At 41.5% G+C, this 23103-nt stretch overlaps 3 protein-coding genes across 7 annotated transcripts in view; 2 read left to right on the top strand and 1 right to left on the bottom strand.

The window, feature by feature from the left end:
- Nucleotides 1-1296: 1296 nt before the first annotated feature.
- LOC147147143 (LHFPL tetraspan subfamily member 2a protein-like) lies at nt 1297-14615 on the top strand. The gene is made up of 3 exons (XM_086030380.1): nt 1297-1473; nt 10813-11460; nt 12370-14615. Exons 2-3 carry the CDS (start codon nt 11064-11066, stop codon nt 12624-12626), a joined length of 654 nt encoding a protein of 217 aa, XP_085886506.1. The 5' UTR covers nt 1297-1473; nt 10813-11063; the 3' UTR covers nt 12627-14615.
- Nucleotides 14247-21526, bottom strand: scamp1 (secretory carrier membrane protein 1). 2 transcript variants are annotated; one of them, XM_086030376.1, is made up of 9 exons: nt 21277-21526; nt 19468-19548; nt 19171-19281; nt 18755-18863; nt 18110-18238; nt 17870-18029; nt 16957-17058; nt 16750-16884; nt 14247-16344 (listed from the first exon to the last, which is right to left on the bottom strand). In XM_086030376.1, the coding sequence occupies exons 1-9, from the start codon at nt 21331-21333 to the stop codon at nt 16182-16184; spliced, it is 1047 nt and encodes a 348-aa protein (XP_085886502.1). In that variant the 5' UTR covers nt 21334-21526; the 3' UTR covers nt 14247-16181. The 2 variants fall into 2 exon arrangements, with proteins under 2 accessions (XP_085886502.1, XP_085886500.1); XM_086030374.1 differs by having other exon boundaries at nt 14247-16297; nt 16767-16884; nt 21277-21520.
- LOC147147141 (homeobox protein orthopedia B-like) overlaps nt 20618-23103 on the top strand; it is a 71340-nt gene continuing 68854 nt past the window's right edge. For 3 of the 4 annotated variants that reach the window (XR_015086775.1, XM_086030379.1, XM_086030377.1), the window contains exons 1-3: nt 20618-20679; nt 22394-22479; nt 22664-22711. The gene's annotated coding sequence lies outside the window, so the exon portion shown is untranslated. The remainder of the gene's footprint in view (nt 20680-22393; nt 22480-22663; nt 22712-23103) is intronic. The other variant, XM_086030378.1, reaches the window with a different exon arrangement.

The following is a 23103-nucleotide window of genomic DNA, read 5'->3' as shown; positions in this document are numbered from 1 at the left end:
ATGAGTGGTGAAGAAAGAAGAACCCTAAAAGATCACAAAACGACACAAAGGGTGGCCGTCCACGTGTAGTCCATGCCAGGCACCGTGTGACTTATCAAACAGCCCCAAAAAAGGAAAGCAGGGTAGAACTGGTATTTTTGGGGGGGTTGTTTTTATTTTGCCTGTGGCTTGTGGTGATGAACTGAAACGCACATATGCAAAAGCTAAAGTCCTAAGTATGTGTTTTTGTGCATCCTATCAGTAAACATGCACATGTAAAAGTGCTCGTTCTCTGTGTGATGACATGCAAAACCCACATAAGTGTATCTTTTAAATCCCCCCCTTCTGAGAGAAAACAGCAAAAGTTAAATGACTTGTTTGAGCATTCACAGAATGGCATACTGTACCAGTTTTATTTATAAAGCACCAAACAATGTAATTTAAGTGTAACCGCTTTCCCATTCCATGGAAAATGAATGCTAAAGAACATCCTCAACATTTCCGTTGCTGAAAATAATTCCGTGTAAATGGTACAATTATGCAACTTTCCATTTTCCCTTGTGGGTTGATATGCGGTGAAGTGACATTTTATTGTCTTATCTGCTTATTTCATAAAATTATCAAAACTGGTCAAACATATTTGTTTTTTATTTTTATTATTGGCATGATGATAGAACAGAGGTTGGCACGTCCACCGCACAGTCAGGAAATCCGACTTCATATTATTTCTGTGTACTCCACCTTCCTCCTCCTGAATGCTTTAAATTAAAATGCGATTGTTCCAATATTTTGCCAAATAAATGAATACATATAATCATGATGTTAAATATGTGATTTTGTAAAATATAATATTATCAAACTAAATAGATAAATATAATTGATATTATCATTTCATACCTTAACTTTTCTTTTCTTGATTTTAAATTTTAAATTTACAGCCGGTATGTAAACATGCAGTGACTTTGACTTGTCCAGGAAGTGGGAGAAATAAAAGTAAAAAAAAAAAATTTTTGTGAGCAGAAGACTCCGGGAAACTCGTCATCATCATCATCATCATCATCATCAACATCATAATAATGGTCTTCAACAGTCTCGTCTTTTTTCAGTTGTTATTTTTTCATCATGATCATCTTTTTTTTTTATAGACATAATATTCAATTTAACAATTCCATAATATTTTCTTTGTCAATTTCCCAATGAACTTCATCATGATCATCGTTTTTTACTTGAGGAAGGGGATGACGTCATCACACCAAGGGAGGAGGAAGAGGGAGGAGGAGGAGGAGGCGGGGCACTTCCAGGAGAAGAAGAAGAAGAGGAAGAGAAAATTCAGTGAAGGAAGTTCGACTCCCACCGGTAGACCGAGCAGCGTTTCTTCAAGACTAAACAACAAAAGTTCTCCTTTTTAGAACACTTTTTTTTTTTTTGCAATCTCCGCGTGGAGAAGGCCACTGACGGCAGCTTCTCGTTTGCTTTTTGCCTTCATTTTGAAAGGTATGGAAGCATGTTTCTGTTCAAGTGGCGTTTGTTTAGAACACGTACAGTAAGGTTCCGTTTAGGAGAAATCAAAGGTGTGGCGACTTTTACGGTATCAATAATGTATGAAAATCCCTCTTTGGACTGTTCTGTAACATATTTTACTGTATCCCAAAGGTGAGCAGCCTGTAACTAAGCTTGCAGAGGTGGAAAAAGCAGAGACTCACATGCTGTACTATAAGTACATGTACACGTTCGTGTAGGAAAAGAGAAAGAAAAACAGAGATGACAGTACTGATTCTAGCCATGTACTTTTAGCCAAATCAGATCATCTTAATTTCCATCCATCCATCCAAACCGCTTATTCTCTCGAGGAGCACTTTAAAAAAAACACACAAGTGACACAAAGTGCTGCTGTATATATATAAAAAAGCTAACATCAACCATAAAACATTTACTAACAAATAACCTAGTTAAACCACATTGTAAAGTGAAAGCCAAGAAATACAACGTTTTTTAAGTTTGTCTGATGTGCACAGTGAGATCCTAACATCCGGCAAAAGTAAAGCCAATTATCTGCAATCATACCCACATTACCTAACTTAGCACAATTAGAGTAAATAGCTAACTGTAGCTTTGGCTCAGGTTTTATGCTTTCATTCTTTTATATCAAAACACGTCTGACATTGTCAAACTCAAGGCCTGAGGGACAGATCTGGCCCGCGATTTGATTTTATGTGCTTCTGATTTCAAAAGTAGCTATCCATCAATTTGTTATGTATAAAGCGATCATTCATTTACTTGGGTTCACAGTCATAACGAATCCTCCGAGTGAAATCAGAACTACGATGTGGCCCGCGACAAAAATGCTCTAAACTATGTGTCCCTGGGAGGGGGAATATCTTGCTTCTCCAAATTTGTTGTTATGTTTAGTTCTCCCATGTCGCTACTGTCCCCATTTTTTTCTTACTGATAAGACCCCAAAAGTTCAATACATCAGTTAATCAAGCTCTCAACCACAGTTAACTTTACCCCTTCATTTACATCTTTTTACGGGTTGCAATCCACGAAGGCTGAACAAATAACGAGCCTATTTTTTACAAAGTAAGGAAGGGGTATAAAGTACAGCTATCCTATTTCAAATGATAGGCTCAGGGATTGCTGCCTCACAACCACAAAGATGTCAGTATGTGCTGGAAATAATAGACTATTCTCTCAAAAATATGCAGGAATTTGACTTTACTGTCAATATTAGCCTAACGTGTTATCCGAGCAGTTCTTCACCACAGCTAGATTGTCCTGGCAAAGCGGAAACAATTCTTAAAATTCTTAGAGTGCTCTCTTTTGTCCCCCACATCTGAAATCTTTGAATCTTTGACTCAGATGAGTCCAGGCCAGAGGATCAGTGAGAGGGAAGGCTGTGCCGTTGTGGGAGTGGTCGCAGCCGACTTCAATCATGGCCAGTCAAAACTTTGTGCCGTTTATGAAAATAGAGCCCTGAATGTTTTTGGAATGTATGATCATTTAAACATAGGCCAGAGTTGACAGATTTTTTAATTTTTTTTTTTTTTTTTTAAGAATTATCTTTAACAGACCATATTACTAATATACTACTGTCAGGTCGTACTGACAGTTTCTTTTCTTCTAAAAGTGACAAAACTTTAAAACAAATGTCAAAACAATCTACCTTAATGAAAAAATAAGTGACAGCGCGTATTGTAACGCTAGAATTTCCTTATTTTGGACTACAACAAAACAAAACCGCAAAAATTGAAAGAAAAAGCAAAAAAAGCGTGTTAATCATTTGATTCTCTGTGAACTAATGTGTATGATGTACAAAGGCAAATTCCCCCCTGAAAATGTTGGTGGAATTCCAAGTCGGATGGCCTCAAGTGCTTTGGACTTGCAGAGGTTCCCCCTTTTGTATAACATAACTGGAATTGAAGGTTTGCATGTTGGCGTTCAAAGCTCCTTAAGCCTGTTTTTATTTGATTTTCCTTCGTGCATTTGTTCATGGCACAGCAGCTACAGGATGGCCCCCTCTTACTTTTCCTCCTTCTCCTCTTCCACAACAGTTCCATGTCTTTGAAGGGACGGGGAGCCCCGCCACCCCGCTGCCTTCTAAAGCCACCCATGGAACTGTGCGCGTTGCAAAGGGAAGTGCAACTACATCCCAAAACTAAACAAAACCAAGAAAACCGTCTTGTTTGTGCTCGCTAAGTTCAAGGGCAAGCTACTATTTCAAAATGACTACACGAGGAAATCCCCTCTCCCTCTCTCTCAGAAGCTTAATTTCGTTTTTGTCTTAGGTATTTGCCTATTTGGTTATGCTAAATTTTGAGTTGTGGAAGTGTGCGAATCAATCAATCAAGTATTTTCTGCTTCAGACAGACCGGGCCAGGTCATTCCTGCCTTTGTGTTTGTGAATGTGAGGGTCACTGAGTGGGCTTTGTGTGTGACAAAGTGGGAGGGTGGGTGGGTGTGGGGGGCACTGCCAAGTCGCCGCTTGCATTGAGGGGGGCCAGCCCGCTGCACCCGGTGAAAAGGTTAAAGGTTGCGGCGGCTGGTCTTTGAGGATGAAGGAGCGCATTCTGGGCCCGCGGTGGTGCGGTCTAAGACGGGAAGACGGGGGTGGTGGTGGTGTCAGCACGCCTCTGAGCGGCCTTTGTTGGGCTGAGTGGCACCAGATCAGGAGCCCCGCTTTAATTCACACACCCGTGCATGTGCATGCTAATGAGACGTGGGAATGTCTTTTGAAATGACCTTACAAGTATGCACTGTTTGTTCCCCCAGTAAATCCCAATGACCGTGCTCATCAGTTGCGCCACAATAAATATTCGGAGAATTATTATTCACCAGGATAATTCATGTAACTTGTTTTTATAACGCGTGATTGCACATCCACTACAGTAGGTGGCAGTGGCGCTCTCACAGTCAGAGAATAAACAATGTTAATCAAATATTCATCAGATTTATATATATTTTTGTTGTTTTTACTTTAATGTTAATAAGGATATAATGTTCTGCCGAGGTGTGATTACAACAGTTTTTATCTACAAATTATGCTATTTATAGTCATGAAGGAAAACTTGGGGGGGGGTTCTTCTCCCTGATGGGAGTGGAACAAAAAATAATTGAGAAGCTCTGCTTCGAGCCAAACTACAATGACAGTGAAAGCTTCCAGCAGCGATGAACAGGCCCTTGAGAACCCTTTTTTTTTTACGGCGTACATGTACGGTTAATCACGTTTCACAGCTCAATCATTTTATATCAGAAGCGACTTTATTTCCCAATGCTTGTGCTTTGGCTCATTGTGAAAAGATGATGTGCGATGACTGTTCCTTATTTAGTTATGCCCGCAGGGCATAAGTGTCCTTTTTCTCCTAATGTTACAGCTTGTCTGCTGCTCTGCTCTGCTAAAACACGTTGTCTCATTCGGGCCCAAAGAATGTAGTCTTTGCTCTTATATCTCTAATAGACAACTGATTCACAAACAGAGCTCGCATTGTGTTATTAGAACTGTACTGTTGTGTTTGACCCAGCTGTCCTTTCTCCTATGTCAGAGATAAGGAAAGGGATGCAGACTTTGGGGGAATGGCTGCGCGGATGTCGCCGTAGCAGCAGTTTTATCAGAACGGAACAACGTGTCTTCACGAAAAGCAGAACAAAGAACAGCAGTAAATTCTGATTCTGAAATAGATGATTCTGATTGGAAAAAAAATGGTTTTGAAGATCACGAAAACAGACTTTTTGCTTGCTGGTATGCGGACAGTTGGGCCTCTGGTGTGCCTGCCCACCCATCAAGTGTGAAATGAAATTAGCGCGTTGGGTGTAAACTGGTTAAATTAGCCAACGGTGGCTTCGTGCACGCAGCATTCATTCGCGGTCTGGATGTAGGAGCGTAAACGTCTCGTTCTGAGGAGAGTCTCAAAGTTTCTAGGTTTTTAACAATCCCGTAAAACGTTGGTAGATTTATTGCTCATTAAATATTGCTAGCAGGGTTGGAAAAGTCGCTAAATAGGGCAAGAGTGTGCATGTGACAGAACTGCCTGATTTGAATCATAGTGTGACATTTGGGGAAAGTGTACAGTTTTGCCCAAGAATGTTGGAGATCTTTAATTAAGATGTGGAAACTATTTTTAAGTTGTGGGAAAAAAATACATAGCCTTATGTCTTCTTCAGATCATGGGTTGCGGGATGTGGAAAGTTGATAACATTGTGACACCGAGCGAAAGCAATCCCTCAAAGAAGTGGAAGTAGACTAGATACAAGACTGGAATTATTGATCAAATAACTCCATTAATTCACTTAGCCAAAAAGTTGAGCAATATCTCTGACTTGAAGCTTCGCAGTGCTCATATTTCCATATGGGCTATTGTTACAACTTGTGTGTTAAAAAAAAAAAAAAGTCGGGGTGATGGAAGGAGGAAATAGAGTGAAAAAAGACTGAAAATGGCAAAATGTGTGATAATTTGACCATTAAAAAGATGATAAGATACAATGTGTTTACTGCAAAGCAGAACTAACTACCACAACAGCACGTCTACGATCTCCAACAGAAGGGATCAATGTTAGCGCAGTTAACATAGCCTACCACCGCTAGTTCGAACGTATTGTAATGTTCATGAATAGACACAGTTGCCTGTGCGCTTTCAGTCGCTTTAGTGAACAAATTGTAACACCATACATAAACGCATCAAAGCATATTCAGGGAGGAGCTGCAATGGCTACAACTGAAACGTAGACATTTAGCACGCAGACGGTTTAGCTAGTGTCTGTTTAACCAATGTTTTTGTGTCAGTGAATTGCCTGTTGCGTTTGTGGAACAAACCATGTGGTGTTTCAAATGACACTTTGCTTCAAAACAAAGAGGAAACCAGTCCCGGTGTCTTGTTTTGGTAGCAGTGGCTCACTGTTGTAAGATGGGTGACGCAGCCTCTGGTGTGGTTTTGGTTTGAGGCTGTTCGGCCCAGATGGAAGACGGGCAGCGGCGTAGTGATCATCTTTTGGTTTGAGCTTGCCTCTTTTCTAAATATGGATAAAAAAAAAATTGTATTTTACAGTTCCTTCCTCATTTTTGTGAAGTTAGATTAAGTTGGGTAACACATGTACCATTTTTTTTTTTTTTTTTTAACATCCCTGTCATTTTCATTGTGGTGATTGACAAACAACAAGACCCAGCACAAGAGTTATATAGTCTGCCTTGACAAAAATAACAATGCTCAGTTTTGATTGGCTCAGGCACTTTAATCATACAATAGTAGGTCTCACTGGTGTAGAACCAGAATGCTTCCCTCGAACAGCTGTTTCTAATCCACGGCCTCATTTTCGGTGAGCTAAGCACAATATTCCCCATTATGAGTTTACCACTGCAAAGTACAACAGTGGCCATTATATTACATTTGTAATAGCAATAAAAAGTGATACAGCAATTTGCTGTGCTCAGTGATACGGCTCCTTTGTATTGGTTCTCATTAGTGCAGTGCAGTTTGTGGCTAAGCGAGTGTAAAAGTCGTCAACTGTTCCTCTTGAGGTGCACCCAAAAGTAGCTCTAGCAAAAAGAAAAAAAAGATGAGGCAGTGGTGCCTTGAGATACAAATTCATTTTGTTCCGAGACCTCGCTCATAACTCAACACACCCGTATCTTAAATTATCTTTCCCCATTCAAATGAATATTACAGATAGCCAGTGTTTTAGTTTTACTATTACTTAGTTTTACTTGCTTACTATTTTACATGTTTTATTTACTTCACTGCCACCATATTCTATATGTCATATTTTGCTCACCGGGATTAGCAAAGAAACTATTGAATTATGCCTCAAAACCCCCCAAAATACGGAAATCCGGTCATTCAGCCATCTTGAGAGGTATCAAGTATTTTTATCGTATCTCAAGGCACCACTGTAATCGTTCAAAATTGTTTATTCCTTGATGGAGGCACACTGTTGTCAACTTTACACAAAACCACTGGAAAATGTGATGTTGTTGTAAAGTCCACCAGAGCAAGTTTTCTTTCTCAAAGCAATGTTCACGTTGGCCCGCTGACTACAACCTGCTGCGAGGGCGTCGGAGGCCTCGCTGAGCGAGCGTGATCTTGCGCGTTCGAGTCGAGACTTGTGTCAATGCAGGAGTGTGAGAACGAGCAGGTCCACGTTGCACGGCCAACAGCCATCTTGAAAGGTATCAAGTATTTTTATCGGCCTAAGTCAGCATCACACTGGAGTCGGGGAAAGATGTGGAGTTAGCACACACGGCAAAAATACAAGAATACAATACGACTGGAATGATGATAGGAATCTCTGAAAAAGAAACAAACAGAGTCTGCTTTGATCTGGGGATTTTGCATCTAGTGTGTGCATCACATCAGGGAAACGCAGGAAATGATTTTACAACATTTTGAAAATGGGAAAATTATTCATGAAATTCCCGACTCGCGTGCACAACTTTGCAATGGGGTACAACAGCTCGATCTGATAAAAATAACACTATAATTATAAGAGTGCTCGTTTTCAGGAAGGGAGTTACGACTGGTATCGAATTGCACTGCGTTAGACTGGGACATGAAAGTGTCAGGATACTAAAATCCTCTCAGAATGCTGTAGAACAGTTCTACACCTCTGCACAGTAGAACTTGAATAGCGCCCAATGTAACTTTTTTTTTTAAAGTGTGGTAGGCCTAATACATGAAAAACGAGGCAGAGGTTTTACTCCTAAAGTGTATCATTTATGTTCTCTTAAGCCTGTGTAACATTATGCAGTTTAAATTTTAACACTGTGCTTAAATATATATGAAAATAAAAAGACCGTACTTAGACAAGGATTCAATTAAAATATTTAGGGTTGACTATAAAATCCACCTATATTCTTTAAAAGGAGTTCTTAAAATTAAATGCAAATAGTTGAGCTTAACCTAAATACAACTGAAGTGTACTTAAAAAATGTACTGTAAGTTTAAGACGTTAGATGTTTATAACTAATAACGTTATGCGCAGTTTCATCAGGTGTGCCGCGGGAAATTATCCAATGTCAATTAAATTACCGCGTTTTTCGGACTATAAGGTGCACTTTTAAAATCCTTAAATTTTCTCAAAAATACCTTTATAATCCGGTGCTCCTTATAGCCCGAAAAATACGGTGCTTTGATGAAAATGTATTTATTTTCTACAGGAAGCCCTCGAATCACGACGAACGCGACATTTCGGCTTTACGACGCCCGTGCTCCTTCCGCCATTTTGTCCCCAGCTCCAAAGTGTTTACATGCAGCCAATATTCGGGTTAGGGTCAAAATTCCGATTTCTGAAACATTTGGAATAACCCGTTTACATGATGAGCGGACCAAGTTTCTCTGGCATTTGTTCAGATTACTCAAAGGGCCTGCTAACTGCCACTTAAAGGTGTGTTTATTCTCCATCCAGCTGTCTAAAGCGTCAAAGCTGCTCATTTGTGGTCACGGTAGTCTTTATACCGTGAGCAGTGTTATATTTATAATCCCCTCAGAACCAGGAGTGGCTTCATCCACCCGGGTGGCTTAAACAAAAGGCAATGCAACCAAATATAAAGAGGTGTGCGTTGGTGCGCATGTGTATCCAAACACTGTCACGGGCAGTATGTTTGCGTTAGGGGTAATCTGCATGTATGCGAAGCCTGCTGTTTAGACGGGATGCACCGGCCCGTCTGCTTGGCCTTTGCGTTGTCATCAAGTGTTGAGTTTGTGTGATCGCTGCTGTGTCAAGGCCCTGATACACCAAACCGACGTCGGAGGTCGTGAAGCGTCGTGGCGTCTGAATGCGCCGTCTGTTTGGTGTAGTGGCCACCGTCGTAGTGTCGTAACCAGTCTTATCTTGGGAAATAATCACGATTTTTTTTTTTTTATAATTGCTCCTTATATGTTGTCGTGATTGCCGTTTTGTTTTGTTGTATTACAGTTGAGCTCAGATGAACATGTGAGAAAAAGATCCTTCGGCTCTGAAATGTCAGCTATGCTTTACCTTGGAGTGTCTCTGATAATATCAGAAAAAAATGCAAAACATCAATTGTGGCATCCCAAGGAGGTTGCAAGGTTTAACTTAACCCTCCAACCAAACTTACTCCTTAATTTACTCATCTGAAGAGAGTCGTGGGAGTCAAGTGGTGGGCTTTGACTTCAAGGGGAAGTGAAGCCAAACATATTTTCAAGAATATGTTCTATGCAGGGCTATTAGTTGAAACAAGGCATTCTGATAAATATTGCGTTTGTGGAATAAGAGTTAATCCACCCGTTTTGAGCCATCTCTGGGGGCAGCCATTTTGTCACTTCTGTCGACTGAAAATGACATCACAACTGCTCAAGGCTCAGGTAACGACCAATCATGGCTGACCTGTTTTCTGAAGCTGAGCCATGATTGGTCGTTATCTGAGCCCTGAGCATTTTTTATGTCATTTTCAGTCTACAGAAGTGACAAAATGGCCGTCCCCTGAGATGGTTAAAAAGGGGTGGACTTTGCTGCTTGACTCATATTCCACAAACACAATATTAATCAGAATCAGAATATCAGAATAGTGTTTCAACTAGTGGGCCTGCTGGGTACATATTCTTGAAAAAATATGTTTTGGTTGACTTCCACTTTAAGTCTGAAAGTCAGAAATCAGATTACAGCAGTAATGCAAATCATATGTAAATATGTGGACTGCAGTTTTAAAGCACAATACCTATCTAAGCACTATATAAATCACCATATGAATAAATAAATAACTGTATATAAAGTATAAAGTCTACCGACTGAAATTTAAAAAGATTTTTTTTCCATATAGCAGTCATTAAGATTTGAAAATTGCATTGTGCTACATTGCTATGTTGAATTTGATTAATTGTTCAGCCCTACTTGTAAACAACAGATTCAATAGAGATTTTTTTTTTTTTTAAAGATAAGATCATGAATTGCTGTCAATAAAAACTCCTGAACACTCCTGAAGAGAATATTGGAGCTACAGTTGATGTCATGTGTCGACTTGCCGCTTGTGTCTGAGGTCACGCTTTGCGGAATGCCGGAGGGGGGGGGGGGGCCCGTAACCGCCGAAACCCGGCTACCAATGATATCAAGTCATAGAACGCGTGCGACTAATACGACGGCAAGATGGAGCTGGTTTGCGCGTGAACGTGATTCATCAAGTCGGCGGACATCTGGAAGCGCTGCTAGCAGCTGGCCGGGGAGCAGAGTTTGTGGGAATGTCACGATCCATTCCGAGTCTCGTATGAAAATGTCGCCGGTTTCAAACACAAGAGAAGACGGATGAATCACCGAGGTCCGGGAATGCACTTGTTTACGTCTGCGACTCCCACTTGGCTTAACCTCTGTGCTCCTTTTGTGCGTCCGTAGGTGTGAGTTCCTGAATGCACCATGGAGGAGGGAAGCTGCTTTGGTTCATTATAGGCTGCTCGCTAGCACCAGAAGTGGATCTTTGCTGTGAGGACTACAGAAGTCTAAGCAAAACGGAGCAAATATTTTCTCATCTGCTACGCTTTTGGATCCGGGCAACTTTCTTAAGTGGACATATTTGCAGGAAAAAAAATTGAAACATCACAGGGACTGTAAAGGAGTTGAGAAAGTTTGATTCCAAGAGTGCGACCATGTGCCATGTGATTGTAACATGTCGCTCCATGCTCTGGACGCTGCTCAGTATCGTCGTGGCCTTCGCTGAGCTCATCGCCTTCATGAGCCCCGATTGGCTGCTGGGATTCCCTCGCGCCGATTCCGGCGTGAACCCCGGCGAGTACCGGCCCTCTCTTGGGCTCTACAGCCGCTGCCTCCGCCTCGCCACCCGGGGTGGAGGGGTGAGCTGCGGGCCGTACGCCGGGACCTTCGCCGAGGTGGCCAGCGGCTTCTGGCGGGCGGCCATGTTGTTTTTGGCCGCCGGGATATTGGTGCTCGCAGTGGTGGCGTGCGTCTCGGTCTTCAGCATGTGCTTCCAGAGCATCCTGAGGAAAAGCATCTTCAACATCTGCGGTCTGATGCAGGCTATTGCGGGTATGTCGATGTGCTTAGACTCTCGTCAATCACGGTTCTTTTTATGGCGCATACGCATGGTTCGGTGCCTGCAGATTCACCTGTTTGAAGATTGTTTTTTTTTTTCAATATAATATTTTGATATTTTTTTTGGCGGGGGGGATGCTAATTGGTTGTTTATCCCGGCTTATTCAAGAAGTTTTGGGGTACGACAAAAAAAAAAAATCTTCAATCAATTCATAATGGTCAACATAGATTTTCGCTATTTGCGTGTGCCGCCGGCCTGGTCTATTTTGAACCAATCCGATTTTAGATTCACCACTTTGTGCCTTCACCAATCGTCAGAGGGACATCATAATTTTTCTCAGATTGGTTCGTCTATGATTATCCCTCTGATTGGCTGGGCTTAAAATGAGCACCATTGGTTTACAGGGGAGGATGATGTCGGTTTAAAAATGTTCTTCAACCCAAAAGTAGTTTTTTGCGCACCTTGAGGGCAAATGACAACTTCCGTAAGATTCAGTACACTCCGGGGTTGACAGGTATGTAATGGTATTCATCTTCAAATGCATGAAACGCCTCTCTTCTTAAATGCCACGTAGAGTTATAAAGTGTTTTTGGACATTATTTTCAACGTGATTATGTTATTAAGAGGCGATTAGGTCGCCTAAACCAAAACTCACTCCCCGCCACTGATCTTTTGATTGAACTAGGCTCAGTTAAGGTTGTAAAACACTGACTCAAATTGTGCAAGTGTACCTAATGTTGTGGCCGGTGTCCATCCAACACACCAAAATCCTCAGTTGGCTCTGTGAGGTTTGAATCCTTCGTTAATGAGCGCAGGCTTGTCGGGGCCCATCAAAAGTAACCCGTCAGCAGGTGATCTGTTGTTTCAATACTTGACGCACCTCCCGTGTGATCTCCCTCCAGGCCTCCTGCTTTTGGTGGGCCTCATGCTCTACCCCGCCGGTTGGGGTTCCGAGAAGGTGACCAGCTACTGCGGGGCCGAGGCTTCCCCCTTCAGGCCGGCCCAGTGCTCCCTCGGCTGGGCCTTTTACGCGGCCATCGGTGGAACCCTGGCGACCTTCCTGTGTGCCGTTTTGTCCGCGCAGGCCGAGATCGCCACCTCCAGCGACAAGGTGCAGGAGGAGATAGAGGAAGGCAAGAGTCTCATCTGCGTGCTGTGACGCCACGGAGTCTTCCTGACTGAGAGGAGCTTGGGCTTGTTGCGATTAGAAGCTGGAGGTGTTGTATGTTTTTTAACACTTGTTTTGCTATCTTAATAAGCCGTGATTAAGGTGCGAAAAAGACTTTTGCGCATTTGCTGGCAAAGTGCATACCACTGAATAAGACTTGGTACACCTGCACAATCTAACAAAAACCAGGACAAGAAACTTCAACCTGTATATCAAGGCAAACCAAGGTAACCGCCGTTTATCCAACTTGTTTTACCGCCCCCCCCCCAAAAAAACTAAATATATCTCACAAAAATCGGAGATACAAGCTGTCTCTTGAACGATATTAGATGAAAACACAGCAAGTTTGATGTTGCGCTGCCTAGTGGGGAACAAGGTGAATTACAGCCTCAACAGAAACATATGGTAAATGTTTTAAGATTTTCATTTCGTTTTTTTTTTTTTTTTTCAGATTTCTTATATCAACACACCAAATGTGAACACAAATCTATACTGTGAAGTGTGTGTGTGACTAATAGTAAATTTGGGGTGACTGTAAAAGCGGTTTTAACTGGACAACATTATTGTGGTTGGACTTACAGTGACGCATAATGAAAGATGGCATTATTATCTTTGTTAAGGGTTCTTGTATTGAATTTCAATTGGATCACACTATGCAGGTGTACCTAATGTTGTGGCGGGTGAGTACACAGATTGAGCAATAAATACAAACCAACAAACACCCCACCATACAGTATGTGTCCCCTAGAATGAATTACATCATTGTAGAAGTAATTCTCTTTCAGACTAATAATGAGAAGCCGCGTTCATGTTTGTAGTTGTATTGCAGAATTTCCATGATGTTTGCTCATAGTGTTAATAGTGCATGCTGCATCGCTGTCGCAAGAGAGCAATGTTTGTCTACTCCGGTTAAATGTGACTTCATCTCCATACAAGTGTGCCATGATACACGTGATGCTCTTATTCAATGCAGAAGATGAGGCGTGCAATAAGGATTTTCTGTGAAAGGGAGCAGATGAGTTGGACACTGTGACACGATGAGTCAGTGGGATAGTTTTTTGTTACATTAACAAGAATATTATTGTTTTGGGGAATGAATGAATTGCTGATGGTAGTATGGAGAAATACAGTTTGTATAAATAAAATGCTTTTTACCATAAGCGTATTCCTGAAGAAACATTGACACATAGAGACTGAAGTATTATTAGGTGTCAAAATAAATCATATTGTGTCCTAAGGCCCATTTAATGTTTTGGGTGTCCAGTGGCCACCATGGGAAGTTGTGCTACCTAGTGGACAACATGATGAATTACACTCTCAACAGAAACGTGATAAAACATTTCTATAGTGCTTGTCCTCTTTCAGGGTGGCGGGTGACATGGAGTATGACTTTGGGTGAGAGATGCAGTATACCCTGGACTGGTCGCCAGCAACCACATCTGTTATTTTATTTTGTTTCCAGTTCTCTAAAACCTAAGTTTGATTGTTAAATTCAGTTGTTTGGATTGCAGGTCACAATGTGCATGGTAAAATACAGTACGTGACATATGGCAGGACTTGGCCTCCGGAAATGGGCTCTGATAGGAAAATAGTTCCATAAAAGGCCACAAATTGTCTCTTTCAAATCTTTATTCCATGTTAATACCATAAATATACAAAACTGAAAACTATTTCACATGCGACAAAGGCCAGACGAGAGTGCAGTGAATTTTCTTTATAAACGCAACTCCTAATGGGGGCATCAAATCATCTTTACAGAATGTACAAGTATGGTATTCCTCTAAAATTAGTTTACGGTCTTGATTCAGTGAAGTAACATGGTCACGGGTCTAAAACACATTTTTTTTTTTTTTGTTTTTTTTTGCTCACATTCTTTAAGTGTAGACCGGCTTGCACGACACATCTTTTTCACATCTTTTTTATGAAGTAAAATCTGTCAAAAGAACGTGTCACAAACTGAGATTAAAAAAATGAAATGGACATTTGGTAGATTTCTCACAGCTTTTGAGGACATACAGTAGAATAACACTTGAGGGATTTGTCTTATTTAATCAGTCACACCTTGAACACAAGCACGCAGTTTGATGCACGTAACAATACATCATGTAAAACCATAAAGAACATAAATTATGCCATAAATAAGAACAACTAACAAAATGTGCTATCAAAACAAAAAAAAATCAAGAGAAATACTGCGATTAGCGTCAGCCTATTAATGTCGCGATTAGACTTCCAACACTTCAGCGAGAACTCCAGTTCATCATTTGCAACAAAAACAGTGCAGTCATTCGCCGTTTGGCGTACACCCCCCTCAATAACGCGAAGGGGCTGCTAAAGTACAACACAAATCCAGTCGATGACAGTAGCCTGTACAGCTTTTACACACAGTGATTCTCAACCACTAGTCGGAAATTCTCCGATTTGACCGATTTGTCATCGGTCCGGAAATTCTGGTATAGTTACTGCAAATAATGTATCTTGGTTCATCAATCTATGCCTTTGACAGGAAGAGCAAATAAATGCTTTTACTAGGTGGCAGAAGGTACAATTAACATGTGTTTTTATTGTTGCCATTCTTACAACCTAATCGCTTAGTGTTCAACTGCACAGGCCCAGATTTCACACAGTCAATTTGTGAGTAAATTGAGACGAGAGCATTACTTCAGTATACAGTACTGTATATACTTTTTGTTTGGTGGTGTGCCGTGAAAGTTTTCAAACAAAACAAAATATGTGCCTTGGCTCAACAAAGGTATGTCAGTGTATGCGGTGTAATGTGCACCATTCAGTCACATGCCAGTCCTTTAACAATGAGAAGATTAAAAAAAAAAAAAAAAAAAGTACATTTATACCATCTCATCTGTTTCTCAAGGTGGGTCACATGACTCGTATCTTCCCGGTCCCTCCGTTTTAAGTCGGCCTGTTTGCTGAGTCTAGTGCGAGTCTCCTTCACGAGAAGGAACCCAAAAATAGCACTCGGCCACGTCCAAATTGATAGCAGCTTTAGATTTGTTTTCAACATATGACGGGCTACCAAGACAAATGACGTCACGCGCAACACACACACACACACACACACACATCTTTTGAGTCGTCCTCCCTTTTACCAGGCGTCCGTCAAACAGCCAATGGGCATGCAGTTCACATTCAGGAGACACAACGCTAATGAATTAGCAACCTCGTTGAGTGTGCTGCAACTTGCCCACATCATGTTTCACTCAATTTGGCTGCGCATTTACTGACCCGTCCAGTCAAACAGAAGGTGAACAGGGGGTTATTTTTAGGGTGTGGGGTTGTAAATCCCACTAATGGAGATGACGAGGAGGAAGCGTGACTCATTCGGGGCTGGGAAGCACACTAGCAGGGTAAGTTATGAGGTTAGATTTGGAGTGAAAACGTTTTTTTTTTTTGTTTTTTTTTAAGACATTAGCAAATGGGGGTGATTGAGCAGGGACAGATTTGTGAATCGGGGGTGTGTGTGCGCATGTGAGAATGTGTGTCTATGGTTGAGGTTTGAAGGCCCCGCGGGCAGCGTTGGAAGCGGCGTTAGCCGCGGCGTTGGCCGCTGCCGTCTGGACCGTCTTGTTGGACATGACGCCGGTGGCGAACTCCTGCTGGGCTTTCTCGAAGCTGGCACCGGTGGTCCGATACAGTGCGTGTACCTGAGCAGATGCTTGGAATTAGCTTTAAAACAATTGTTGACTCACAAGGCAAAAGATATCTCCATCAGCCATGTTCAGGGAGGTTGGCCACATTCTTACATTTCTGAATACGTGCAACTGTGGTCAGAGGAACATCAAGATGCTTGGAGATGGTCTTCTAGCCTTCACCTTTAATGTGCTTGTCAATAACCTTCTAATCTCCTGAGACAATTCTCTCCTTCGCTTCCTCTGACCCATGATGAGTGTGGTACACACCCGGTCCTCAAACTGCACAATGACTACTTTCCGTCCTTGAAATAGGCTCACTGATAAGTTTGAAGACACGAATAATGCTAGTTAGAGTGCACACCTTAGTTGAACATGCCAATTCAAGTTATTTTTTTGGGCACTGCGGATTTTTCTTTCATGAACAATATTGTCCACGGGTATATGTCGATAGATTTGTGAGTTTCTAGGACGTGTCTGTTACCTTTTTAAACATGATGAGTGAACCCACGGAGAGCGTAGTGAAGAGTGCTGCGATGAGTAACATGATGATGCCCACCGGGATGCTGGTGTTCAGGCCCATTAGAGCTGTGATCCAGCCACTGTGAAACAAACAAACAAACAATGACCTGAAATGTGTCACAACTTCAGGCGCGGCCGTTAAACTCGCTCACCATGTGCCCCAGCCGGTGATGCCGATCGTTTGTAGCACGTGAACTCCAAACTGGCAGATGTAGACGAAGAAGAACACGAAGAAACGGAAGGAACTGTCGCTCCTGTAGTGGAGAAGGAGAAGCTCGCACAAAGCACTTCGTCGAATGGAGCGCCATGTTGCAGATTTTTAAGCAACCTAGTTGACCAAGTCAACCTAAAATTTTCTTGACAATATGATCTATGTGCCTCCACAATTCTAAACGCGACATTCCGATTAATACAGTGTTTGTGCAATATGCGTTCAGCAGCAAAATCCACCGTTTTTTTATCCATCTCAGGCGGTGGCCATTTTGTAACTTTCTGTCAACTGAAATGACATCACGGCTCACCTGTTTGCTGAAGTTGAGTCATGATTGGTCGCTGAGCCCTGAGCAACTGTGAGGTCATTTTCATTTGACATAAAAGCGGCAAAATGGCCACCCCTTGAGATGGCTAAAAAAGGTGGATTTTACTGCTTAATTTGTTTTCCACAAATGTAATATTAATCAGATTGCTGTGTTTAGACTAGTGTGGCTGCACAGAACATATTATTGTAAAGAACATCTTTGTGTTGCATTCCCCTTTCAGTGTTTTTAATGCTTTAAAGTGTTTAAAGAGTGTTGGAGGGGTAAAGTTTTTTTTTAATGTGGTCTTATCTACATTAAGGATTTTCACCTCGTGGGAGGGTCTCCCTTATTATAAACAGGGTTTCCTGTATATCATTTTGTTATTATCAGATTTTTAGCCACATTTAAAAGTGACCAAAGCCCGCTCCGAAGATATCTGATTCCATGTATTTTTTTCCCCCTCTTTATGCTGCATAATGCATGAACGTACCAATCGTGACATGTGAGAGCAAAAAAAAAAAAAAAAAAAACAGCTGCACGTCCTCACCTGAAAGCCCCATACAGCGGTCTGTACCAGCAGACAAAGGAGCAAGGCGTAAAGAGCAAAAACCACAACATGGCCAGGCCGAAGTCAACACCGTGCGTTGGGTCCACGCAGAACCAGGCCAAGCAGCCAAACATGTTCACAAACAGCGTTCCAGCGTGGACTGGTGGAAATGCAACAGTAAGAGGGATAATCAGCGCAACGTGAATAAAGCTTCTTCCTCATTCAGAGGGATTTGCTTACACATCCACAGGTTGTACATGATCTTCACCGTCTTCTGGAACTCGATGGGAATGTCCACTGCGATGTCGTGGTAGAAACACGGACCCACGGGGAACTTCTCAGGCATGGGAGGCCAGTTGTTCTTACGACCTGCCGAGACATGGAGGATGCATCACTCATATACAGTGGTGGGTAGAGTAGCCCAAAATTGTACTTAAACAAGACTACCGTTACTTTAGAACGACCTACCGTTACTTTAGAACAGGGGTCGTTCTTCAATCCTGACAAATTTTGCTAGTGGTTACACAATGAACCATTAAACCAAAACAACCAGATTGCGCAAGCAATAATGGAAGGATGAAAAAAAAAAAGTAGCTAGCAGAATGTAGTTCAATCTAATGGATTAAAAGAAGCGTTTCACAAAAATACTCAGATGAATGTAAGAATTACCCACCAAACCACCTCTGACAAGTACAATTTAAATTATAGTTTGGTCAAAACGGAGTATTAATATCCTGGTAAAAGCAGCGTAAAGCTAAAGGACACTTTGGGCTGCTGCAGAAAGCTCAGCTGGCTTCTAAATCTTGTTTTTCTCCAATGCCAACAATCTAATCAAACTCAAAGGTTTTAGTGACAGGGCAGTGATGGATTGATGGACTTACTGACCCGCTCCTCCGTGAGACTGCAGCTCTCTCTCCCTGCGGTCCAGCTCGGCCGCTTTCCTCTCCAACTCCTCCTGTCTTCTCAGCAAATCGGCCTGAGCACGTGCCTGGTCCTAGAACATCCGCAAAGAGTTCACCAAGGAAATAAGCCAGACTTGCGATCAGGTAAGCTTCTATTGTGGTAGTTCTGAAGTGAAAAATGTGTTTGCCTTCTCCACAGATTTATTAGAAATGGAATATTTGTGGAACAGTGATGCAGAGTATAATAGTCATAACCTGCGGGGCTGTACTAACGGTCAGAAAGTAGGATCGGGGCAAAATATGTTGCTATTATGAACCAAAAAAAGGCTAAACAAAGACCAATGATGACATTTTTGTCCATTAAATTGTCGCTGAAATATAAGCGAACCAATATCGTACCTGCGTTTGTTGCTGCGAGTAAGCCGGGGGCTCTTCTGTGGGCTTCATGATGGCAGGTTGCGTGTTCTGTGAAGGCGCTGGAGCAGACTTGGGGACATTTCCAGGGGCAGCCTGTAAAACCAGCGGGAACAATCTCTTCAAATTGAAGTAATTAGGCCGCAGTCCTGTTTTGTAAATTCAGCCGCCTGGGACCGAGCAATTTGGCGGAGATAAGATTGAAGCAAATAAAATGAGGTCACACACAGACACGAACAGTAACATTCCTGAACGCAAAATGAAATCAAAAGTTCAGCGGACCGTTCTTGCATCTGTGAAGGGGTTGTATTCTTCTAGACCGCCGGGAGGGGTAGAACGGGTCACCTGTGTCACCGAGGGATCCTGAAACACAGAGAGGAACATATATGGGACTTGAGCTGACAGTCATTAACTTTAATATTAGATACACCTGCACATCTAATGGGATGCATTACACGAGTTGTATTTTCAAGTGTTTTCCAGGTTTTGACTGACACTCGCACAAAGAAGGATTATTCTAACAATATGTTTAAAGAAGTACACTTCATCATAGTGAGAGCTGTTCATGGACAGAACTCACCTAATGCCTCTCATTGGACTGCGGATATATGCAAATCTATATCTATCTATATATAAAAAAAAGGATTTTAACAAATAAAATATTATTTATTAAAATAAATATATAATGTGTTTGCTCATGAAATATGTTAAGACACTTGATGTAAATTGAGTCAATTCAAACAAAACTCATGCACATATTGTGTCCAAACTGAAAATTGCAATTATTGGTAATATCTCTGGCGTTGAGCCAAAACCTCTTAAGTCACATTTTGTTGAATTTCATTCTTTTTCAAAAATCTATACTATTGGTCAGTCCACACACATGGGTTTTTTTTTTGTTTTTTTTTTACATATTACTGACCAATCCAAAGTGTTTGAATTGGCTTGCTCTATTTCACGATGCAATGCAAATGGTTGAGCAAACTTGCTGCTTTTGGGTCTCCTGAAAAATAACTATGTTGGAGGTACAAGGTTTTGGCCCAATGTCAGCAATATGTTTGTTGAATAATTTAAGTGCGTGGTCTTATGTAGCTCCTTGGGAGTGCTGATAAAAATAGTCATAAAATAAAAGAAAATAAAAACGTTTTTAAGTTGACCATCCCTTGTCTATATCTACAGGTCTATCCAAAATGTAGAGTAGGCATTTCCTTAAGACGTTATGTCAGTCTGTAGGAAGTCTGTCACCTTTTAAAACATGATGAGTGAGCGAGCCGACAGACTGATAGACATATTTACAAGTTTAAAGTTAACCATTGTCCTAAACCCTAAATGTAAACATATAAAACCAAGATGGCGGCCATTCCCGTGCGGTGAGGAGCCAATCACCAGCCAGCTTTCTATCCAATCACAAGCCATCATTACGTTGAAGAATTGTGGCCTCAATGAAAATTCTTTTGGTTGGTGGAGATGCGGGACTGTCACCTTTGTTAACAGGTAAAAATGCACCCTAATTTAAATAACATTTTCAAGCAATACATAACTGTGGTTTATCAAGGGATTGCCTATGACTATCAGTATCGTTTAGATTGTTACAATGTATCGGCAAAGTCAGAGCAACTGGGATGAACCTATGCACTTTATATGCCGAGAACATTCAGCAGTGTCGAAAAGCACAGTTTCTGTCCATTGTGTTAAGCTACGATAGCATGCTAGTTTACAGACCTACTGACGTGAGTTAGTCTAGCGGTTTTGTCACAAGACTGTCAACTATTAAACAGAGTTTACCCTCGTCTTCAATTGAAGGCCTACAACTGTATTAAATGCAACCAATGCTTACTGGGTAGCCGATTGTGCTACCTAGCCGTGTACCGACTAAGGAAAACTAGCTAGCTTCATAGTTAGCTAACTAAGGACGTTCATACAGACACGGTTGTTATCTTTTAAAGACGGCATGTTCAATTATTATTCTCGAGTTGTATTAAATAAGGTAAATGCCTAATTGATAGCAGTCTGTGCTACTTAGCTAGGTGCCGAAGGACTAAACCTATAGCGATAGCTTGACAGTTAGCATGCTAGCATATAGTTCGTTACCTGAAACGGATTGTTGAAGTCCGGGTCCGCGAACGGGTTGCTGTCAAAGTCGGACATTTTACAGCCTTTCAGAGAACTCGTTCCGGTATTTCGCCAGGCAGTATTCGGTCCGTCGCTTTTTGCTTCCCCTCGCTGCCGCCTGCGGTCTTTTCCGCCGCCGTCCACTGATGGAGGACCCTCCGCTCGTTGCTAGCCTCGTTAGCACACAACAAAACCAGAAAAGGAAAAGGAAAGGCGACGAGCGGCTGACGTGTGACGTCATACATTCAGCACCGCGGACAGCGTGACGTCACGAGGAACTGTAAAGATGGTATTAGTGACGCCAGTTCACTTGTTTGGTAGAAGAGAGGCTGTACGGCAAGCACTCTCAACATTTAACAATTAGACTTTATATGTGTTACAGGTATCTGCAATTTACGTTTGGTTAGTCAGAAAGAAAATTTCAGATATCCCTAACTATATTTTTCTTATCCGAAATTGGCATTTCCTTTCAGTTACTGTATCTGTAACTGTATTCGGCCTAGGACAAATTACGTCATTTCGTTAACTTATTAATATGTCCTTGTTGTGATAGATATCTACCATTCAGCTGCGCAAGTAATGTCTGCTATGTAAATAATGTATATCTATGACGGAATTGTAGCTGATTTCTAATTCCAGTTTGAGATAGCTACTGACTACTCATAATTCCAGTTCAACCTTATATATCAGTTAGCATTATTTACAACACTATTATTATTTCAATTAAGAAAATTAGTTTTTTTTTTCAATTGTAGTTGGTTTTTTTTTCATTAGTTTTTGGTTGCTATAATTGTGCTTGCCACAAAAATTGAACCGGTCTCATTTACTCTTTAAAGTTTCTATAAGGAAAATATAAATGTCTTCTGAACTTGGCAAACCACACAGAAAAGTGTTTTAACAACCTGACAAATCTGAATCATTAAAACAATTTCCAAGTTTATAAAATACTGAAAAATCAAATAGTTGCCACCACTCTCAAGCTGAATGTGCTGACCTATCTCTCAAATGTCAGTCAAATACCACTTCTGTGACCATGTAAATGGATGCCATTTTGTGAAGCAACTTTCTTATGCCTACACATCCCTACATATTTGAGCCACCAGAGCCAGAATTCAATTCTGAGCCAGAAGACATCCACGTAACTGAAAATCTGCCTCGTTCCGCTCAGCCTGCAGCAGAATGGTAATTTTTTTCTAATTACAGGTTAGCATTATTTATTAGTCGTTAGCCACTTAAAGATGTGTTATGAATAAATCAAGCTAACATGTTTTGTCACTTTCAGCTAGTATGGTCAATAAATGTCAAAAGTATCATGTATTTAGAAACAGCGTCTTTAAATGATGTTAACTAACACTTTCATTTACAGTGGAAAGTTGAGTTTCAGCATTGGTCCATATTAAAGGCTTGGTGTTGGGTAAGTAAACATTTATATTCACTAATATACCTACATGGATGAGTATGACTGACGAATGACGAAAGTGGGTTTTCATCCATCGGTATAATCGTCACTGACGGACACCTGTTTTCCTGACGTTTTTAGGGGGGGGGACCGACTGACGGACCAATGCACTTCTGAGAGACTAACTGATGGACTTAAATGACGGACTGACTGACGTATTTACAGACTGCAGATTACAATTCAGTTCGTCACGAAAAATGACGGACAGACGACTGACGGACGGGTACCCTGGCCGCTGACGGATGACGAACGACGGACCGGCAAAATTTTGTAAAATGCCCACCTCTGGTTTTTCTGAGAAAAGGTTCCGAAAATAAATCTGTGAACGCCAAGCCGTGAGTATAACC

The sequence above is a fragment of the Filicampus tigris genome, chromosome 5 (assembly GCF_054856515.1).
Source record: "Filicampus tigris isolate MCC_2025a chromosome 5, RoL_Ftig_1.0, whole genome shotgun sequence".
NCBI classification, from domain to species: Eukaryota; Metazoa; Chordata; class Actinopteri; order Syngnathiformes; family Syngnathidae; genus Filicampus; species Filicampus tigris.
This window is presented reverse-complemented; position numbering and strand designations above follow the sequence as displayed.

Excerpts from the sequence above, each read along its gene's own strand:
- scamp1 (XM_086030376.1), bottom strand. The coding sequence starts at position 21,333 with ATGTCCGACTTTGACAGCAACCCGTTCGCGGACCCGGACTTCAACAAT. Across the intron at positions 19,282-19,467 it reads CCTTCACAGATGCAAGAACG|GCTGCCCCTGGAAATGTCCC; the intron begins GTCCGCTGAACT and ends CTGGTTTTACAG. Across the intron at positions 16,345-16,749 it reads AAGGTAACAGACACGTCCTA|TTGTGAGTCAACAATTGTTT; the intron begins GAAACTCACAAA and ends ATATCTTTTGCC.
- LOC147147143 (XM_086030380.1), top strand. The coding sequence starts at position 11,064 with ATGTGCCATGTGATTGTAACATGTCGCTCCATGCTCTGGACGCTGCTC. Across the intron at positions 11,461-12,369 it reads TCTGATGCAGGCTATTGCGG|GCCTCCTGCTTTTGGTGGGC; the intron begins GTATGTCGATGT and ends ATCTCCCTCCAG.